General features: G+C 38.6%; 1 protein-coding gene across 1 annotated transcript; it reads right to left on the bottom strand.

Moving 5' to 3' along the window:
* Nucleotides 1-10,807: 10,807 nt before the first annotated feature.
* NPVF (neuropeptide VF precursor) lies at nucleotides 10,808-14,164 on the bottom strand. Its single transcript, XM_006175684.2, has 3 exons — nucleotides 13,990-14,164; nucleotides 12,410-12,816; nucleotides 10,808-10,878 (listed from the first exon to the last, which is right to left on the bottom strand). The coding sequence occupies exons 1-3, from the start codon at nucleotides 14,125-14,127 to the stop codon at nucleotides 10,827-10,829; spliced, it is 597 nt and encodes a 198-aa protein (XP_006175746.1). The 5' UTR covers nucleotides 14,128-14,164; the 3' UTR covers nucleotides 10,808-10,826.
* Between the last annotated feature and the right edge of the window lie 7,062 nt (nucleotides 14,165-21,226).

Genomic DNA, 21,226 nt, shown 5'->3' with positions numbered 1-21,226 from the left:
TTTTTAAAGAAATTTGAGCCCATATAGAAAAAATCCTAAACATATTGAAAGTAGTTGCTTCTGGGGAATAGAAATTGGAGGCGGGTATGGTTGGGGCTTGGGATAGTAGTTTTTCGTCCAACTGGAACACTTGAGAGTAAAAGGAGGCACTGTTAATAATTACAGTGGGATAAAAGGCATAAATCACAATTGGCCCTGGAAAGCTGGGATGCAGTTGCCCTAATTATAAGTCTTGCAGAATTCTTTTGACTTTTGAAACTTGTGCATGTATTTCTTTGCTAAACATAGAATTAATGTTAAAAGAAGATTGGTAAGATTTTAGAAGTCAATTAGTACAATTTCACACATGCAGAAATGACATCTGAGATACTCATTTTTGACCCAGTCCCTGCTCAAACACCTTTCCAAGGCTCATGTGAGTCAGATCTTTTATTAGGCAGCTATAATTGTTGGAAGCTTTTTTCAAAACTGCTAGTTTGTAACTTTCACCAATAGGTGATAATACAGAAGCCTTTCTGTCTGTGACTAGCCTTGATTTTAAATGTACATCACTTTCATTAGTCCAAAAGAAGTGATACCTCTACCTTGTTCCTCCTCAACTTTTCTGTACTACTGTAGTGTGTTTATTAGTATTAGAGTGAGCAGTACCCACAAACCTGAAAAATGGGGAATGCAGGTTTGCTTAGGCTAAGAAACAAGACTGGAGAATGATTTAGTGCATAACCCTGCAAGGTAAAAGCCTTATCAGGTTTGATTGGCAAGTGAAAGGCTCATGCATCAGAAGAATCGCTGACTTCTGTGATGTATAACTGCTGGCTCCCTGCCTGCTCCATTTTTCTGTCAGGCTGCCACTATTGCCCTCCTGCTGTCCTATGATGTAGGACATGGCTAAGATTGACAGAGAGAGATGGCTGAAGGGGCAGTTGTTAAAATGTCACCCACACAGACTGAAATCCAAATGGCTTAATTTACCATGATGTGTTTTAATTAATGAGAGTTAAAAAGTGAAGAGGTTGTGGTCTCTAATCAAAGAAAGTAGCACTTTAGTTTCTAAAATGCAAATGACTTAACTGGGAGGGACAAAAGTTAATAAAAATAATTAACAAAAATTAATGAGGTCAAAAAGATGTATTAAGAGGAAACTTAAAACATATTTGCCACAATTAGATCTCCAGTTGGTTTGTGGTAAAAGAAAATACATATAGAAATTATAGAGTCAAATATAAATATGTTAGCATTTGATTGATCTATGATATCAGTGAAAATTTCAGTTTTACAATAAATACAACCTTTGCATTCCATTGTAGATATTTTAATGTAGAATGAATCTTGCAGATTCTTAATGGGTACCATCTGTTCTGTGTGAGTCTTCCTCCTTTCCTTAAGGATGTGCTGATTCCCTTATCCTAATAATTCTAAACTCATAGCTAGACTCAGGTTGCAAAAATGATGTTTACTTTCGCCTGTTATAAACTGTTGGATTGAGATGATTGTACATTAGTTAAAACTTTCAAAGTTGTTAACTGAGCCATAAGTGTGCAGTATATTGTACAATATAAAACAAGAGGATCTTAAGGATTTTTTGTTGTTTTGGTGGTGGTTATTGTTTTGGTCTAAGAATTTAAAATTAGTTATGTAGAAATGTGGAGCATTTTCTGCCCTCTAGTGGTTAAAAATAATTTTGCGATATCGGTTACATTTCTGTGCTTTAAACTACAAGGGAAAAACTACATGATATTTTTAAAGCAGTTTGAAAATTATGTAGGTGCATCGCTGTAGCTAATTAGTATTGCTGCATATTTTAAGAAAGAGAAACAATAGTTTTGTGTTTTATTAACCACAATATATCAATGCCTGGAAATACAGCAAGAAGTAAAATAAATTTTAAGATAATTTTTCTTCAGGATTAAAATACTATTTCTCTCTCTTTACAGAAAACGTATTAATTCCATATTAATCTCATTATAATATTAGTCCACTCCTTATTCTAATAGTGATTTTTTAAATTATTATTTTATTGAGTTAAGTCAGTACAATGTTGTGTCAATTTCCCATGTAGAGCACAATTTTTCAGTCATACATGAATATACATATATTCATTTTCACATTCTTTTTCACTGTGAGCTACCACAAGTCTAATAGTGATTTTCTTGTTTTACTTATTTCATATTTTATTTCCTGTATTTAAGAAGAGAATAATGGGTGATAATACTTACTATTTCCTAAGCTACTCATAGATAATATGCACTTCCTTTGTGTTATATCGTGAGAGGAAAACGTCAAGATATATGAAAAACAAAAATAGGCTACTAGGAAGATTGTGATAGAGCCTCAAAGTTCAAAGAGAAGTACTCTGACGTAGTACATGAATGGCTGTTGACCATTCTCCATTTCTCAGGGAAATTAAACTGACCAAACTTTTCATTTTCACTACTATTCTGAAATAAATATGTCCTCATATCTGACTGCTAACAGAAGCCTTTGCTGTCCCAGGTATTTCTAAAGAAGCACTAACTCCTGTCCTAGGTGAATCCAAACTGTAATGAACTAGTGAGATGATAAAATAGTTCAAGAGAGAAAAAAGATTAGCAAAAATTACTTCCTTTCAAATCAAGCTTAAAGGGATTATAGGAAAAATTTAATGTTCCTGTGAAAAATCTGATATTTCTAAATAAGTCTGTCAGAATCAGGGCATCTCTAAAAAGCATCAACCTTATTGTCATAGGCATTTTTCTGGTAGGCAAAATAATAAAGTTTTGGTTATGGTTATTTAAATATTAATAGTGTGAGTATAATTAGAGAATAGTGCCAGCCTATGTAAAAAGGCAAGTGAAATATACTTTATGCCACTGAATTGTACAGTTAAAGATCGTTAAAATGGTAAATTTTATGTTATATATATTTTACCACAAAAAAGAATACATAAAAAAGGCAAATGAAATCTCCCTGATTTTTTAATACTTCTAACAATGGTGAATAACATGTGCAACATCTAATAAACATTTTAGACACTCAAGGCCACTTAATAAATAGTAAGTTAAAGTAAACGTTGGGTATAATAAAGAGGGACAAATGTTTACCAGATAATATTTTCCTAATTCAATCTGACTCCAAGAAGCAAAGTGATTATATTTTCCCCAGAGCATTTAGTAACAAACATCAATCTGTGAGAGGCAGGGAAAGGCTGCAGTACTGGAGTACTCCCACAATTCATGTTGGCGGGCTGCGATAGGCTTACTTAGGATTTATTTTAATTCCTTTATTGCTTTGTCCCACTTCATTAATGGGATCAGTAAGAGACTGCAAGTAACCCAGGGAGTGAGACCTATCCAGACAGAAGTGTACTTACTGATGCCTTTTTCCCATTCCGCTTGTCAGTGACTGCGTATTTCAGTGGCTTTCTTGACCGGTTCGGTTCTCCCACTGAAGCAGAAACTGATAATTCTAAGTTTCATCGTTAACAATTGTGCTTTGTTTGCTATAAGAGAAAAAAAATTGTTAGTTGCTTCATTAGAGTCTAAGTTGGTCCAGCATTTATTCTGTGATGTTTTTTACCCTTTATGGTTGTTCATTAGTGGTGAGGTAGCACCTCCTTACCTGCTCTTAAAGTAGATACCTTAAGGAACAGCTAGGTTAAAGCTGTCCAGGAATCTATGGTCTTTTTTTTTCTCTCTTCCTTTCTTCTTCCCTCCCTCCTTGGATGTTTCCTTCCTTCCTTCCTTCTTTTTAAAATCTGTATATAAAGTTTAAAACATTGAAGGTTTCTTCCTGGGCTCCAGTGCACTCGTTTTCTTTTAAAGCTTTATTCAACAAATGTTTCCTGAATGCTTAATATATTTGAGGTCTGGATGGGAGGTGGTTGACAGGGTGGTGGACAGGATAGTGGATGGAGGAAGAAGAGCACAAACTTTGAAATGAAACAGACCTCATTTGAGCCTATTTGTTAGCTCCCATTTCTTCAGAATGTTCTTCGTGAACTCAGTTCTCATGTATAAAAATGAACATAACAGGAGTAGTTAAAATAGCATTCAATGTTAAAACAGTTATCATAACAATAAATAGTCACTATTATTATTAAACTGGGGATGGGATACAAAGATTAGAACAATCTAGTGCAGCAGTTCCTTATTAGAGATGATTTTGCCCCCCAGGGAACATTTGGCAATGTCTGGAGATGTTTTTAAATTGTCACATTTGCAGGGTGTTGCTACTGGCATCTAGTGGGTAGAGGCTATGAGTGCTGATAAACATCCTGGGATGCACAGGGTAGCCACCCGCAACAAAGAATTATCCAGCCCAAAATGTCCAGTAATGTTGACCTTGGTCTGGTGAAGGGAAAAATTTTTAAATATTTTATGTAACAGGGAAGTGAGCTTGAACAGAGGCTGGGCAGACCCGTCTGATTGCCTATCCAATATCCATGCTGTTTTTTTTTTTCCCCTATCATAATAGTGGTTGGAGCAACTTGCCGATTGGGGCATCCAATGACATGAAAGAAGAAGTTGTTGGATGGGGCCCTTTGGGAAAAAAGCACCCCTGTGCTTTGCCCCTTTGTTTTTGCTGCCTGCAAAGGGAGGTGATGGCCTAGTGGGAGCCATGTGCTCAGGACAGTGGAGCAGAAAGATGGCAGGAGTCTGGATCCTTGATGACTGAAATTCCCACACTAGCTCAGAACTGCTTCCTTCCAGACATTATTATGTGAGGGAAAAAAGAGTCACTCTTGGTTAAAAACAGTGTTATTTAGGTTTTCTGTTATATGCAGCTGCATTCAGATTTGACCTGGGTCTTGAAGGATTTTGATAGGTATAAAAGGGGTCTTTGCGCCAAAGAAATCAACATGAACAAAGGTACACAAATGTGAAAGTGCGTGTCTCTAGGAATAGCATGTAGTTTGGTATTTCATTAAATAATATAAATTTCTTAGGGAGAGTGTCATGTAATGTCTACAGGAAGATCTTTAAGAAAAAGAAAAAAACGCACCTGAAGTAAGTGAAGGTCAGTGCTCTCCTCTTTCTTGACTATTTCATTTTGTTGGTCACAGCTAAGTGAACACTGCCTTTCATTTTCTCACTGAGAAATTGGTCCCAGAGCCAGTAAATTTTTTTTTCCTTTTTGTGTTTTTCAAGGTCATTGTCATAGTATGATGTATGAAATGTGGACTTGAGATCATGTAGAAGTTGCCTTCCCTGAAAATCATTGAATGTATGTCGTGTGTTATCCCCAACATTCTCCTGAAGGCCCACACTCCCCTCACCTTTATAGGCTGGCTGAGGTTTAGGTTAGGGCCAGTCCAAATGGAATTTACCTGAGGAAGTAAAGTGCTAGAAGAGAGGAGGAAGGGTGGAGAATGGGATATTTGGGGCGATGTGCCTGGGAAAGCACACTGAGGAGAAGAGCACACTTACCACCTCTATTTCTGCTACTGTAAAAAGCCAGTATTTGGAGGAAGGTCAGGCTAAACCACATGAGTGATTCTGATTGTTTTAGCATTGTGTTCTCAGCACTTAAATGGCCAATCAGATAACAATACTCATTTATAAATCGAATTAGATGTTAATTTAAAATAATTCTAGAAATAAAAATTTCTCTATTGCAGTAATTCTTAAACTTTATGGTATCGCAAACTCTATTGAGAATTTACTGAAGAACTCTGAACTCTTTCCCCAGAAAAATGCACATATATATGTAATGATGTAGAGAAATGTCATTTTTAGCAACTTGTAAGCATTCCTTAAAAGTAGCAAAGGATGTCAAAAGTGAAGTTTTAATCAAAACCCCCAAATCTGGCAGATGTAAAATTCCAAAGCCAGATCACCATTAGCAAACTGTTTGAAGGAGGTGGTTGGAAAGTTGTTTCTGTTGCAGGAAAATGGCACATGAAGATGGGCATGTCCCAGGTCTTGGGCAAGTCCATGGGACATGCCCCGCCAAGTGAGGGTCCTTAGCTTCGTACAGGAAAGAATTCAAGAGCGAGCCATAGTAAAGTGAAAGTGGATTTATTCAGGGACATACACACTCCAAAGACAGAGTGCAGGCTGTCTCAGAGGCAAGAGAGGCGGTCCTAGGACATAGACATTCCATAGGCAGCATGCAGTCTGGCTCAGAAGGGGGAGTGGCCCCAGGGTTGTCTAGGAAAATTAGAGTGGCCTTGTGGTGTGGGGGTGGTTAGTTTTTATGGGCTGGGTAATTTCATATGCTAACAAGTGGGAGGATTATTCCAACTATCCTGGGGAAGGGGCAGGGATTTCCTGGAATTGGGCCATTGCCCACTTTTTGGCCTTTTATGGTCAGCCTTGGAACTGTTATGGAGCCTGTGGGTGTGTCATTTAGCATGCTAATACATTATAATGAGCATATAATAAAGCTCAAGGTCTACTGGAAGTCAAGTCTCCTGCCATCTTGGGTGAAGTTGGTTCTAACCAGTTTATGTCCTATCCTCAATTGCTATGTCATGTTTTTAATGGTTGTACCCTACCCCCTTCCCTTCTGTCTCAGTTCCACTAGTCCTCAATTTTCTCACCACTTGGAGACCATAAAAAGATAAGATTTGAGTTTATGAAGAGATTCATTTGGGGGGTGTTGTTACCCTTCTTTGAATGTCCCTACCCATGTCCACATGCTGGGGATTACTGAGTGCATTACTCTTCACCAGGTAGGAGCTTCCATATGATGAGGGAATGTGTTCCATGTGGTTGAGGGAAATAAAAAACTAGTGCTCAACTTCAGGCCTTTAAAAAAGTTGAAGAGTCTGGGGGCAGCAAGAGAGAGGAGGTGTGTTGGGATCTCATGATATGAGGGTGAGTTGTGGGTAACCAGGTGTAAGCTGTGGGAAAGAGAGATTTGCAGAAGTTGTTTTGAGTCCTAGCAAGAAGACCCCTGGAAGAGAAATGGGCATGTATGGAGTGGGTGCCTGTGTCCTAGGGTGAGGCCTGAGGCCAGCCTGGGAACTGAAAGGTAACAAGGGAGACACAAGTATTGCAGAGAGAAGGCCCAGCCATGGTGGGCAGCGCCAACCTCTGGGTCCTGAGTGAATCCATCTGCCTTGGCAAGAACTGTCCTACCCCCTTGCCTCTCATCTCAAATTCTCTTCCATCCCAGTAGAGTCCAATCAAGCAGCCAGAGAGTGAGGAAGCTGGAAAAGAGCAGAAGTCAACCACACTTTTGTGCCCCAACTTAGGCCTCACATGGGAACAGTGGGGAGTGAATGAATGAATGAGTGGCTAAATACAGATAGAAATGTTGATTACAATGGAATTGAGACTCTGAGTTTTTGACTTCAGGAGACCAAAGAGCCACTTAAGAGCAGCAGTGAAGTTCATGACATCTGGCTAAGTTTCCACCCAGGGCCAGGGGAAGATTTTTGCATACCCGCTTCTCCATCCTTACACCTGCATTTTGACTAAGTTTCATGAGCCATGCAGTTACATTTTACACCCACTGTGAGGTGTAAGCAGACCTCCCAGGTGCATGTGACAGGCTGTCCCTTGGGTTTCATGTTGAAAATGGAAGCTGCTCTAATTAATAAACAAGGGGAGGCATTGGATGTTGGGAGAGTGAGCAGAAGAGCCAGCAGGGTTGGGATGGCTGGAGCAGGACAGACTGCATAATTTGTGGGGCCCACTACAAAATTAAAAATGCAAGACTCCTTGTTCAAAATTATTAAGAATTTCAGGATAGGCCAAAAAACAAATGCTGGAAAGGGCATGGAGAAAAGAAGACCCTCCTACACTGTTGGGAATGTAAATTGGTGCAGCCATTATGTAAAACAGTATGGAGATTTATTAAAAAACTAAAAATAGACTTACCATATAATCCAGCAATCCCACTCCTGGGCATATATCTGGAGAAAACTCTAATTTGAAAAGATACCTGCACCCTAACGTTCATAGCATTATTTACAATAGCCAAGATATGGAATCAACCTAAATGCCCACCTACAGATGACTGGATACAGAAATTGTGATACACACACACACACACACACACACACACACACACAATGGAGTACTACTCAGCCATAAAAATTATGCCATTTGCAGCAACATGGATGGACCTAGAGATTATCATACTAAGTGAAGTAAGTCAGACAGAGAAAGACAAATATCATATACCAATTATATGTGGAATCTTAAAAAATGACACAAATGAACTTATTTACAAAATAGACTCACAGACATAGAAAACAAACTTATGAAAAAAACAAATTTATGATTACCAAAGGAGAAAGAGGGGGAGGGATAAATTAGAGTTTGAGATTGGCAGATACAAACTACTATATATAAAATAAACAAGAAGGTCCTACTGTATAGCACAAGGAACTATATTCAATATCTTTTAATAACCTATAATAAAAAAGAATATGAAAAAATATATGTATAATTGAATCACTTTACTGTATACCAGAAACTAACACATCATTGAAAATCAACTATATTTTGATTAAAGCATTTCAGGACAGCAAAAAGGAAGCTTTTCACCAAATATGGGGTCCTGTGCAACCCATGCCCATAAAGCCATCTTGGTGAGCATCAGAGGTCAGAAGAAGAGGGAACCCTGCTAGGGGTCCAGTTAAAGAGAGATTTGGGAGAAGAGGCTTGTTTAATCAAGATTGTTTCAGTGAAATGATGTGCAATGTGATCTTGAGATCAGAGAAATTTCAAACTTCCTTCTGTGAATGGATTTCTTGTGGAAACTGGTGAAGGGGCTAGTGATGGGCTAAGAGTAAGACCAGTGGGTGAGGAGACAGCTGACATCTGGTTATTCACCTAACATTTTCTATAAATTTCAAGGAGAACCCATTTTCTACAGCAAGAAATTTCCTTGTGTCATGTAGTATCAAGGGAGCAAGCGGTCTTTTGTTTATTAGTGCAGCAGGACGTTTCATACTTCCACTTTGTTCAGAATGGGCACCTGGGGACCAAATCTGAAAGTACAGAAGTGCTAAATACTTGACATTATAATGGAAACCATGGATGGCAGGGGCCAGATACCCCTTCACGGTTTATAAAGAGGCAGAGCCACATGAGCCCCTGCCTTGGCCCGTGCCCTTCCCAGCGGTGTACGAGAGGTTAACTGGGAGGGGGCAGCTGTAGCTGCTCCTCACCCTGAAACCAAGAGTGAGAGGTTCCTAGAAAGTCACTCACACAGAGTAGGATCATGAAGCGGGTACTGGCAGTTCATTTGTGATGGGTAGTTTGTGTAGGCAGTAGGCTTACCCATCTAAGCAGGGCAAAGAGGGTTGAGACAAGGAGGGGCAGTGGTGGGGCAGCCCAGCAGCAGCTTGCAGCCCTACCTCGGTGTGACAAGGACATCGGCCTTTTCTATGGATCAAGCAGACGCTGAGAAGGTAGCTGTCTTCAGCCTTTCTTTCTGGCAGTGAGAGGCCGTGGGGAGTGCAGATGAGCTGAGGAAGACATCGGGGAGCATCCAGGTCTCTTAGGTCCGTGACCTGGGCGGTGTGAAGTTCCCTGTACTGCTGCCCAAAGAACTCGTAGAAGTAGCAACATTACATACAGAGGACAAGGTAGGCACTCTTGAGCCCCACCCTGCCCCCGCCCACCCCCCTCCCTTGCTCACCCCAACACCCTGGAGAAAATAGGAGAGAGAACTGTTTTCCAGAGGCCTACCGGTTTCCCTCCCACCACCCTACCTTGGAGGCGAGGAGGGGAGGAAGAAAGAACAGCCTCACCCCTTTCCCCCTTCGAGTCCTTCCAGCCTCTAGCCCTGCACAATAAGGGAAGGAAAACTTCACTAGGGATACGAGGCTGCCATCTTCAGCTGGACTTCACTGAGTTTTTTAATATTAGAAAGCGACTGAGGAAGCTTTAGAGCCTGTCCAAGGTATTATTAAGGGATCTCTACCCGGCAGGGAAAGGAGATTCAACACGGCCCAGCTTGGAGCAGGATGGGAGAGAATTAACACCATTTCTGGTTTGCACCCTAAGGAGTTGAGACTGCTCAATAAACTGATTAATATCTGATTAAGGACTTCTTATTCTATGACTAAAGTGGTATCACTGTGCATTCATGTTGTAGTGTACTCTGTTTATAAATTGTTAGTTTTAAGAGTGACTAGATTTTCTCTGCAAATCAAAACGTTGACATTTAAATGAGGAGAAAAGAGATACACCAGAAGGCAAAGTTCCAGATACAGATAGAAGAGATACTTAAAGAGGTGTCTAATTGCCTTTTTCTTTTATCTCTTTTTTAAAAAATATATCAATCTATCATAGATTCACTAACTGTTGATGTAATGGAAAAATGGGTGTATAAAAACATGTTTGTAAGTGGTTTGTTATTCATGTTCATTTATTTGTCAAACATGCTATTATGTTAAATTATTTAATATTCATCATAAAATTTGTCAGGCTACTCTGATTTCTTAAAACATATTTATTTTTTAGTAATGGAGGTACTGGGGATTGAACCCAGGACCTTATGCATGCTAAGCATGCACTCTACCACTGAGCTATTCCCACACTCCCCTCCTCTTTTTAATTTTTTACCTAAGTGTAATTGTGTTTATAGGATAGTGATGTGGCTTAAATCAGTCTCTTTATTTCTCCCTCCCCTTCACCCTATTATCAGAGGCTTCTTAAGTATATGCCATGCTCTTTTTATTTAGACAAAATCATTTCATCTTTATATTACGATATTCTTTAAATTTTTTTCACACTTTCAAGATATTAGCTGTACTGAGAAGGAAAAATTGCTGTGAATGATAGCCTATTAAGAGAGTGCATGACTTCATTCATTGTTGTCTTCACCGTAGTTGTTTGCAGACTATACAGGCTTTATCTTGTCTTTAGGGACAGGCTTCGGATTTCTTACTTTTCTTGTTTCAATTCTGCATCATCTACGTTCTTGAATCCAAGTCTCCTAAAATGTAAGCGTACAGAATGTTCTCATCCATCACAACAATAGCAATAGCATGTGAAAGCATATAAAAATGCAGGCCATGATTCTAATTGCCTAATTATACCTGAGTTGAATTGCATGGCACTTGAAATGAGTGAGATATTAATGGGATCCTGAACTTGTAATGGGTGCTTAGAATGACAGACCTACCATTGTCTCATCTCTCTCCTTCATCACCGCCCCACTCCCAACATCTGATTAGTTGCAAATTCTACCTGTGTAATATCTCAGGACCTCAGCAGAAACATCAGTGGTTCTCCTTTTCCTGATGAGTAACATTCGGAATCTTTTATGTGGCTCTGGGTATCGGCACTCTCTGCTCTTACCCATCCTTCTTGCCTTCTTTCCTCTCCTCTTCACTTATCCTTTGCTCTCACCAAACTAAGCCCTAGCTGTTCTTGGCTCACTTTGCTTCAGGACCTTTGCTTATACTCCTTTTTCTGCCTGAATATATCCTCTTTCCTCCCACTAGTCTGAATGGTCAAAATAGAGCCACCTCTCAAAGTCTCAAAGTCCAACTCAAGAAACATCCTTACATTCCCACATGAAGAAACATTCTTTTTTTGAACTTCTATAGGACCTTATTAGTGCCTCTCATATCATTTCATTTATCTTATCGAATATTGAGGGCTTAACTACATGCCAGACACAGTTCTAGGCATTAGGAATATGGCAATGGACAAAAATTATGGGATTTAAAGAACTGCAATTCTAGTAAAAGGGGATGGAGACTAAGCATATAATATGTCAGATGAGGATAAGTACCATGGTAACAAAATAAACTAGGAGTGTTCTAAGAAAGTCTCACTGATAAGATGTCACAGCCTGCCACCTTACTTCCTGTAGATCTTAACTGAAGTGTCATGTTCTACTTTGTATCAAAAAAATTTTTTTTTTAACATAGTCTCTCTACTAGAAAATAATAGGTAGGTTAGGTAGCTTATTAATTTTTTTTGAACCTCTTGTAGTACCTTGCGTTCTGACATGTATATAGTAGATACTTAATACTTATCACTACAAAGAATGATTATAATAACAGGAATTATTTATAAAATGAGATCCAGTAAAAGATTTTGATCGAAAATTGAGAGAGAAAATCTGAATTTGAGATCTGGGTTATTGAAATGACAGTCCTTTGTACTTGCAGACAACTCACGTGGGACCTTTTATGTTAGAGAGGTCAAATGTTGGACAGTACGTCATGGGCACGAATTCCCAATTCTGTCATCACCTGTTACTACTTAGTGTGTGGCTGTAGAGCAATGGGTTGGATGCCCTTATGTGGCATGGGGGAAGCTATCGTGTTACTTAATACCTATAGTCATGTTTATACCTGGCCTTCTATTGTTGTTAGTTTACAAGTATTTATTTCCCTGTGTCTTTTCCTTGTAAGAAACTTAACTTTCCTAGGAAAAGTGTAAACCTTTTGGAAGTTTCTGGATTAGTGCTGCATAACTGCCCATGCATTTTAACTGGTTTTCAAGTATTTTACCTTGGGTGTTTTTGATCAGGATTCTGGATTTCTTGGGGCCGACATGTCATGGAGTAAAGTAACCTACTGGCAGATGACGAACGCGTGGATTGTTGGAGCAACTCACTCAGTGTCTTGGTGACACTTTTGGGTCCTATTGTTCTCCCAAACCTTTGGGGCAGATTAGGAACACGTCCCGAGATGCTGTCCTCTATATTTCTTCCAAATCTCAGAGGCAGATTGGCCATGGCCCCGGTGCTTCTTTCTTCTTCCAGGGTCCTTCCAAACCTCAATGGCAAGTTGGCTGTCGAGGGTGGCATTTTGTTGACTGCAGGTGTACTCATCTTAATGACGTTTTTTGGACCCCAATCTTTTAATTCTTCAAAATTGAGACTTCTTTCTTTTTCCCACTTAGTATCTCCTCTAGGCTATAGTTAGAAATGATCATTAACATAATTTATTATTGTTATAAGCAATAGATTTAAGCCCCAATGTAAGTTAAATCCAGACTTTGTAGAATTGTTAAAGCTATAAAAAAAGTTTGTGTTTTCATGTGCAGAATTTTAAAAATAATTTGTATTAAGCATCTTAAAGCAATCTAGCTTCTCCATCCCTAGACTGTTGTGAGACAACTATAAACTATTAATAAAATATATATAGTGAATGCAACATAAACTATTAATAAAATATATATAGTGAATGCAACAATGTGTTCGAATAGCAGGAACATAATCTAGTATTGAAATGAGCAAAAGTTTATTTTACTGCAGTTATTTTTCAGTTTTTGATTCATGTTGTTTATAAAATATTTCATATATTTTTATATTTTGCTTTTAGAGACATCTTCCACTTCCTCTCCATGTCTCTTGTTTTCCCTCTCTTCAGAAGCCAAAGTCGTGGTCACATAAAAGCAGAGCTGCTAGCCAGGTTTTGGGGTACAATTGGAGGAGGCTTCAGAGTTCCACTCTAAAAGCATTTCTCAAGAAACTGATTGTATTTTTGTTAGTATGTAAATTAGTAAAACACCGATTGGTTTGCAGATTACTGCACCACTAATATACCAACTTTAAAGGATCCATTTAAAATACAGCAAATACTCAGTATTTAGTTTTACTGTGAAAGTTTGTCCATATGAAGATTTTTAAAACAATTGTTTTCTGATTGTAAAAAGTAATACCAGCTCTTTTCAGCAAATTTGCAAAGTATATAAAGGCGTAAAGAAGAAAATAAAAATAACTTGGAATTCCAACATCTAGGGATAAACATTTTACTTAGATATAGAAAGACAATTCAAATATCCAGCTGAAATGTGTCCAGTACTTATTTCTGCAACTGTTTATTACAACTGCGTACTTCTGAGTCAATTGAAAATTATTAATGCCCCTTACACTTGCTAAGTATCTGTACTAAAATTGTCATTTGAGGGTGGGCTGTTTGTTGTTGTGCTACAAAATAGAAGTTATATCAGTACACTGTCGTGGGAATGCTGAAGTCTGACAAAAAATAAAACACAAACTTATTCCTTACTCTTTACAAAAGCATTAGACTCAGGACAAACATTAAATAGCTAATGCTACTCATGTTACAGTTAAAAAACTTACCTCAGAATCCTTGCCATAGTTTTTTTTGCTGTGAAGATTGGACCTCATTAATTCATCTGTACAAAAGATACTTGATGTTAACAAGCTTGAAGTGGCTAAAGTCAATAAAATGAATAGTTTTGATGAAATAATTTCCATTTTGTCCAAAATGTAGAATTAAGTTTATATGTGCAGCCTGATGTCTACAAGAAGGGAAGTTGTGGTCTTTTTATACTGTCTAAAAACAAAAGAAAGTTTGCTTTCACAGTGAAATCAATGCCACGTGTTTTAAGTACTAACATTGATTAGTGTTTATCTCAAATGGGTATGTAAGGAATGTGGATAATTCATTCTAGGAAGACAGCAATGTTTCTGCTTGCAAATTCATTAACCTTGAAAATAATTTTCTTCATTACGGAGGAGCATTTAATTAGGTAAGTCTGAGGCCATCGTAATTAAGATTCCAAACAAACAGAATGCTTCATTTCTCTGAGCCCAAACAAAAAGTATTTTTTTTTGGTGTTTGTGTCAATTCTTGGGAGAAGGAAAAAAAAATAATCAATACATGCTAGCTATGTTAAAACAATTTCTTTTATCCACACAAAAGAGTTAGGCATAGTATTTTCAAAATGTCAAACAAAATTAAGAATGTGAAAAGAATTCCAAATCACATAAGACCCAAATAAAATGCCATTAATTAACTTTTTGTAAAATGCTGTTTGGTTATTAAAAAGCTTCAGGAGTAAATGTCAGCTGAAACATGAAGGGCGTGCGTAAGACCTTGTGATGGGCATTTTGACAAACTGAGTGTCTCAGGAGAACCTGAGGCAGTTCAAGGCCTTTTGTATTTGCCCTGTGGGCCTTATTTGGCAAAACTATATAAATCACCAGAATTTTATTTCTACGACAATGCTGCATCCTTCCTTACACCCCAAGCCCCTTAAGAACCCCAGCAGAGGATTGGTAAATCACACACATGCTAATTTTGTTGCTCCCTTGGCCCACATTATTTAGGTAATCTCGAATTGCCACAGGCATACTGACATTGTGGCATAAGAAAAGGATTTACAGAAATAAATGTTTATTTATTGAAATGCCAAAGCAAGTCCCTCAGAGCAGCTGACTGGTATTCTTAAAGACCTGCCTTATCACCGGACTGCCTGCCTAGTTTCTAGAGAATTCATTCCTTGTTCCCACCTGTCCATTCAACCCTTGTTCAGCCTCTGTTGATCAATTTCTAACAACCCAGCTACTTCTAGATATAGGCACTTAGTGGTGGATTTACAAAAGAGCAAGTCATAAAATTGCACCTTTTGTATCAAGAATTGTACCACTTGTAGCTTCTCTCACCAACTTACCATAGTATGAGGTATGAGATGGGCAGAGGTGAAGGCCTTTCTCTGTACTAAAAATATCAAAATCAGAAAGTTGAAAAGCAATTGTGGGTAAGCATTTAGGTATTCCAAGATCACGCTTGCCTGTGGCCTCTCTTAAGACAGTTGACATTATTGGTCTCATTTGTTTTGGACTGTGGTAGCCAAGAGTCCCCACAGTGGGAGGCAATTAATTCAACTCATAGTCCAGTGTTAATTTTGTAACACTGTTATTGGATTATTTGGGTTTAATTTCCCCAGGGATTTAATACATTTCTCTTCCAGATTGTTCCTTTGCAAACTGCTGATGGAACTTCCTTTTGTGTGTGTGTGTGTGTGTGTGTGTGTGTGTGTGTGTGGTCAGTATATCCAAATTTTGAGAAATGGGTGAACCAAGGAGCAAGTTTGTTGGTTGAGTTCATACCCTAGAAAAAGTGGAAGGGATCAGGCTGGGTCTCTTTCAAAACATGCTGGTATGTGGTTGTTTCAGACTTCAGCATTTCACCAGTTTTCAGTGCTGCTACTTGGGGTTTTGGCACATTGATTAGTTTTTCTGATTGCAGTCAGTATCCAGAGTAGCTGATGTGACTAATTACTCCTTTGCTTCAACCAGGTTTAAGCTTCCAAGTTTGGAGTGTAATTAGAGTTCTAATCTGATTAATATAGAGCTTGGCTCTTTTCAGCCATATCTTCAGTTAGCTTTGAAAATGTTAACAGATATAAAATGACATTACTTAACATACACAGTATAAAATCACCATAAATCTTTTGATGAAATGTGCTGCCATATACATAGCACGTTTAGAGATTCTTGATGAGGCACACGAGCATACAAAATAAAAAATCTATCTCCCTGACATGTAACAGACATGCTTCATTTACTAAGATTTTAGAGATTTTAAGGCTACTCCCTTCTAAGCTTTTGTTTTCATCCTGGACACTTCTGAGCTGGAGATCTCCTAGATACTCAGCTTCCTGCCAGACAGTGTTGTTGGGATGTCCCACAGACATCTCATGTCCAGTATGTCCAAAATGGAATTTATCTGTTTAATAGCTATCTCTCCTCCTGTGTTTCCCATTTCAATGAATAGTTACCGTATCAGTCATGGTCCAAACAGAAGACAGAAAACATGCGGTAACGTGAATAGGAAGTGGTTAATATCAGAAGACAGAAAACACACATAATGTGAATAGGAAGTGGTTAATATAGAGAATTATTAATTAACACAGGGGATTAACTATAAAGGGGTAAAGAATCCATTAGGGCCAAGGGAAATAACCAAAGAAAGGATCAACTGACTGGAATTCAGGCTATGTTGGAGAAGTTGTGGCTGGCACAGGAGTCTGCTGGGTCACCCCATCCATAATCACAAGTGTGAGACACCCTTCTGTGGTGCAGATGGGCCAATGCTGGGAAGGCAACCCCCGGGGTGTCTCTGAGATTCAATGGGAACCTGCCACTGAAACTGGAGGTGGGTGAGTGTTACTGGATGTCCCCCGTGTATTGCTGGCAGCTGTGTGTAGGAGCATGAAGAAGCAAACCTGGACCAGGATGAGAACTCCCTTCCTCTTGCAGCATCCCTCCTGTGCCTTCTACTGACAAAGCTTAAAATTGTGCCAGCTGCAAAGGAGAAATGCTTACTGGGTCCATCTCCATTATCAATGAAGGAATAAAGGGTAGATTTGGAGCTGAGAGGCAGTAACTGGCACAGCTACTGTCATCCACTCATTTATCCAAGCTAAAATCCTTCGTGAGATCCTTAACTATTTCCTCCTCTTTTCTTCCACATCCCATTCTACAGTTAATGAACAATTGTGTTGTTTCTAGTTTTGAGCTATTATACTCAATAATAATGGCTAATATTTTTTGACAACTTGTCGTGCCAGGAACTATTGTAAGCACTTTGTGAGTTAACTTGTTTGTCTTTCATAATAATCCGATGAGCAGATACGTTTATTGTTCCTACTCTACAGAAAAGGAAGCTAAAATGTGGAAAGAGTAAGTAACTTTCCCTATAGGTGGCAGGTCCAGGATCTTGAACACAAGCCCCCTGAACACTCACTCAAGATGCGAGTCTGCCCATTCAAGTCTGTTCTCTCCTAAGTTCTCAATAGCTCTTATATGTGTTCACTTCTCTCCATCCCCATGACTGTTAACTCAGTTCATCATTTTCTCTTGGTCCTCTCCAATTCCTCCTCCACAATACAATCAGAAGAAGTTTTATAAAATACAATACATTTACAATTTATTCCTTAAGTCCTTTGAATAGTTTCCCACTCCCCTCGGAATCCCTTAGCCCACTCCTCAGGACTTGTTCTCTGCTTATTTCTCCAGCATTATTTCTTACCACTCTCTACCAACTCTGTTTTATGACAAACTTCTTTCTATTCTTCCAAATAGATGAGCTTTCTCTTGCCTCCAGGCCTCTGCTCGTGATTTTCCTGTGCATGGAGTGTTTATCTACTCTCCTCTCTCCTTACATCGATTCATTGTTTGGGTCTCAGCTGAGGTATCGTATGTTGTGAGAAGTCTTTCCTGATTTCCTGCTCCAATAAATGGCTCTTTATTTTTCCCTACCATGGCTCTTTTCTTTGACTTGTCCCGTTTCCTTGTCTCCCCTTCCGCTGCTCTGTAACTGTGTGAGGGCAGGACCTTGCTATGCAGAGCATAGTAGTATTTCTATTGTTTATCTCACAGATGCTCAGGAAATTTTATTTCTAAATGAATGAATAAATTTTTCATTAGGATAGGGAGTAGGAATTAACTGAAGTTGCTTGCTAATTATTTTTCCTAGTTTTGGCCATTGACCAGAGTTTTCTCTTTACTGAGACTTACACATTTTCAGACCTTATAAACAAGCTCCTTAAGTCATAACATCTTAACATTCTGTTGTTGAGGATTCATATCTAAGGCTTTTCCAGACTAAGATCTTTATGTGGATAGTCAGGTATAAGCAGTTGGATGCGAGTTTAGGTTTATTCTGTTGTAATGGAGCATGCAGCTTGATAAGTTCAAAATGTCTGCTGCCATGTTGCTGGGCCCAAACACCAGGAAGGGTGTATAAGGGGACTGCACAGCTCCAAGGAGGGCTTCCTGACCATGCGTCAGGGTCTCTCACCAGGCAGACTACATAGGCCTACTGGCTGAGCACAGAAAAGGGTTCTCTGATTGCTTATAATTTGTCCATGCCCACTAGCTGCACCCTAACCTCTGGCAGGCAGTTGGAGGAGGGAGACAAATCATTTCCACCAGTCGGGAACTGAGCTGACTTGAGTTGGGTTTAGGACTTGCAAGGCTCTGGTTTATCCGAACCTCTAGTAAAATATTTCAAATAAGAGGTTGTTTTTGTGCCATGGCTGTATGTTTTTCAATCTTTATGTAGAAGGGCCGGCTCACTCTACACATTTACCCTGAGGCCTTGGTGAGGTCTACCAAAGTGGTGATGAATTTTAATATCCAGAGAAACCTCATTATAGAGCCCTTCTTCCTCACCTCAACCCTGCCATTTACTTCCTGGGCACTTGCCTTTTAACCCTGTTTATTTCTTCCTTTCCCTCTAACATAATCCAGTTGTTACGCTATGCAGAAGAATTGATGGCCATTATAGTCTTATTTGCATTTCATGCTTGCAAAGTATTTTGCGACCATTTATTAACTAATTTCTGGCCCTCTTTAGAGGTGGTTAGTGCTATTACTGTATAATTTATTTCAGGATTACATGTGCAAAGAGAAAGAAATAACCTGCCTTGGTTCCAAACAAAAATGCCCCTATGCAAATTGCATAAAATTGTTATTTTTAAAATGTATGATGGTGCCTTTGTTTCAGAATTTATGAGTGGCTTGTTATAATGAGCGTGTCATATTTTGGTAGCAGGATTGTATTTACTTCTGTGCTTTTTACTGTGACAGATTACAATGCCAGGGCCTTGGAAGGTACTGATGTGAATGTGAGACAAAGATTATTCCTCTATGTAGTGAAAGCAGTTGAAATTCAATTCTAGTTGAAGCAACTTAAAGAATCAATTTGTACAATATAAGGATAAACATTAAATATTTATAAAAATTAATTCACATGATCTATTCTAGAAGGTTGATTAAATGGCAAGGTCCCTACATCTAAAGGACATATTTTAGAACAATATATTGAACAAGCTTGCAGTATCAGTATTAGATTTTTCAAACAAATGGAGTGGTAATGTTTAAAGAAATTGTAAAGCAATTGTGCAAGGCTGATTAGGAAGCAGACTCTACAGCACAGCTTTCCAACCCAAGCTTTTATGTTTTTTAATGTTTCATTTTTATTGACATTCTTTTCCTTGCAGGAAAAATGTGTGATTTTTACTAGCCTGGCAGGGGGTTGTGGTACTGCTTGCTAAAATGTCAAGAGAACTCAGAATTCTCTACATGAGGGACAAAGACCAGATGTTGAGTTAAAACAACACATAGCTTTTATACAAATACAGGTAATGGAAACTAAGACCTTTGCTGGGATTTTTTTCTGCTTTTTGGCCAGTCTTGGCTTTTGATATTTTTAAAATAAGCAAGCAGCCATCTTTTTATTCCAACCTGAGCAGAATAATATAGTTTCTTACAAAGTGTGTGCTTTTTCAATATCTTTGGTTTTTTTAAATCTTTGTTTTGAAGGATTTTGCTCTAAAAATGTGAAATGTGTTCTTCAAATAATAGTTTGCTTTAAAAGAAAGAGCGTGTGAGACTTTGAATAGTTTATGAAGGGCCTAGCCTAGTCCTTAGGCTAACTTTTTCCACTATAGCCTGGCTTCCACACCTTTACTGGGGAAGAAATCTGTTGCTTAAACCTACACTGATGTAGGTTTTGGAGGATGTTTAAAAAGACAAATGTTTCTCATCTCAAACATAGGAATAAGGGCAAATGGATAACCAATAAAAATTAGCATCATCACTGAAGTGGACCTTCCTAGATGCTCTTTTACCTCTCATGAAAAAAAATGAAAGAGTTGAAGTAAGCATATGAGTGGGTTGTTGTTGTTCATTTGTTTTTTCCTTTTTGATTGGAAGTCATGTGGTTTCTGTGCTTCTGAGGGCTGTTGGTAAGAGCTTCTGCAAGGTCCATAGCAGCTAAGCAATTATCTTGGTTCTGAGCAGAAGCTGGCCTGGCTCTGATCACCTTTGCACTAACAAACAGGCACTTGGACTTCATTCTTTTCCGTTACTTCCTTTGGCTTTGGCCATACTTCCTGTCTCTCTGCTCTAGCTCTGAGCTCATGTACCAGTGGGCGTTGTATCCCTTGGAGTACAGTGGCTGGACTTCATCACTGAGGAGGGGGTTACACTTCCCTTCAACCATGGTTTTATTGGACCCCCAAAGGCATATGTCCATGACACAGCCAGGAATTACAGCATGGCAATTCTGCTGGTCAAACTCAATTTCATGACAAATAAAACTCAACCAATTCTGAGCAAGCAAACAGAAAAACCCTTGGACAAATAGTTGTCTTTGGAGGAGCCCTTAAAAATATACTTTTAAACCTACAGTGACTTTGGGTATAAATTTAATTAAAGGAGCTAATTTTCTGGTAATATCCTGATTGTAAAAAGTGAGATCTAGACAGAAAGTTCTATACTTACTGAGGTTAAATGAACTAAATAAATGTTAAGGCAATACTATTAAATATCTACTGGATTTAATTCTATACTGGGTTTTGTACCAGGTGAATTTAAGAAATCAGATATTCCGCTTTGAGTACCTATAATAAAGAAAATAGACAAAGCTGGTAAAGGTTTCCAAACATATTTAGATGCACAAGCAGGCATACCATCTCTAGGGACAATTGCTGATTATAAACATAGGCTTGAATGACCCAGAGCAATTTAAGAATAGCAGGCTTTGGCTGATGGGCCCTGG

Source organism: Camelus ferus, chromosome 7, assembly GCF_009834535.1.
Source record: "Camelus ferus isolate YT-003-E chromosome 7, BCGSAC_Cfer_1.0, whole genome shotgun sequence".
NCBI lineage: Eukaryota > Metazoa > Chordata > Mammalia > Artiodactyla > Camelidae > Camelus > Camelus ferus.
This window is presented reverse-complemented; position numbering and strand designations above follow the sequence as displayed.

Coding starts and splice junctions, on each gene's coding strand:
- NPVF (XM_006175684.2), bottom strand. CDS start 14,127: ATGGAAATTATTTCATCAAAACTATTCATTTTATTGACTTTAGCCACT. Junction 12,817..13,989: donor ACTATGGCAAGGATTCTGAG/GTAAGTTTTTTA, acceptor TTCTAACTATAG/CCTAGAGGAGATACTAAGTG. Junction 10,879..12,409: donor CCTGATCAAAAACACCCAAG/GTAAAATACTTG, acceptor CTTACATTTTAG/GAGACTTGGATTCAAGAACG.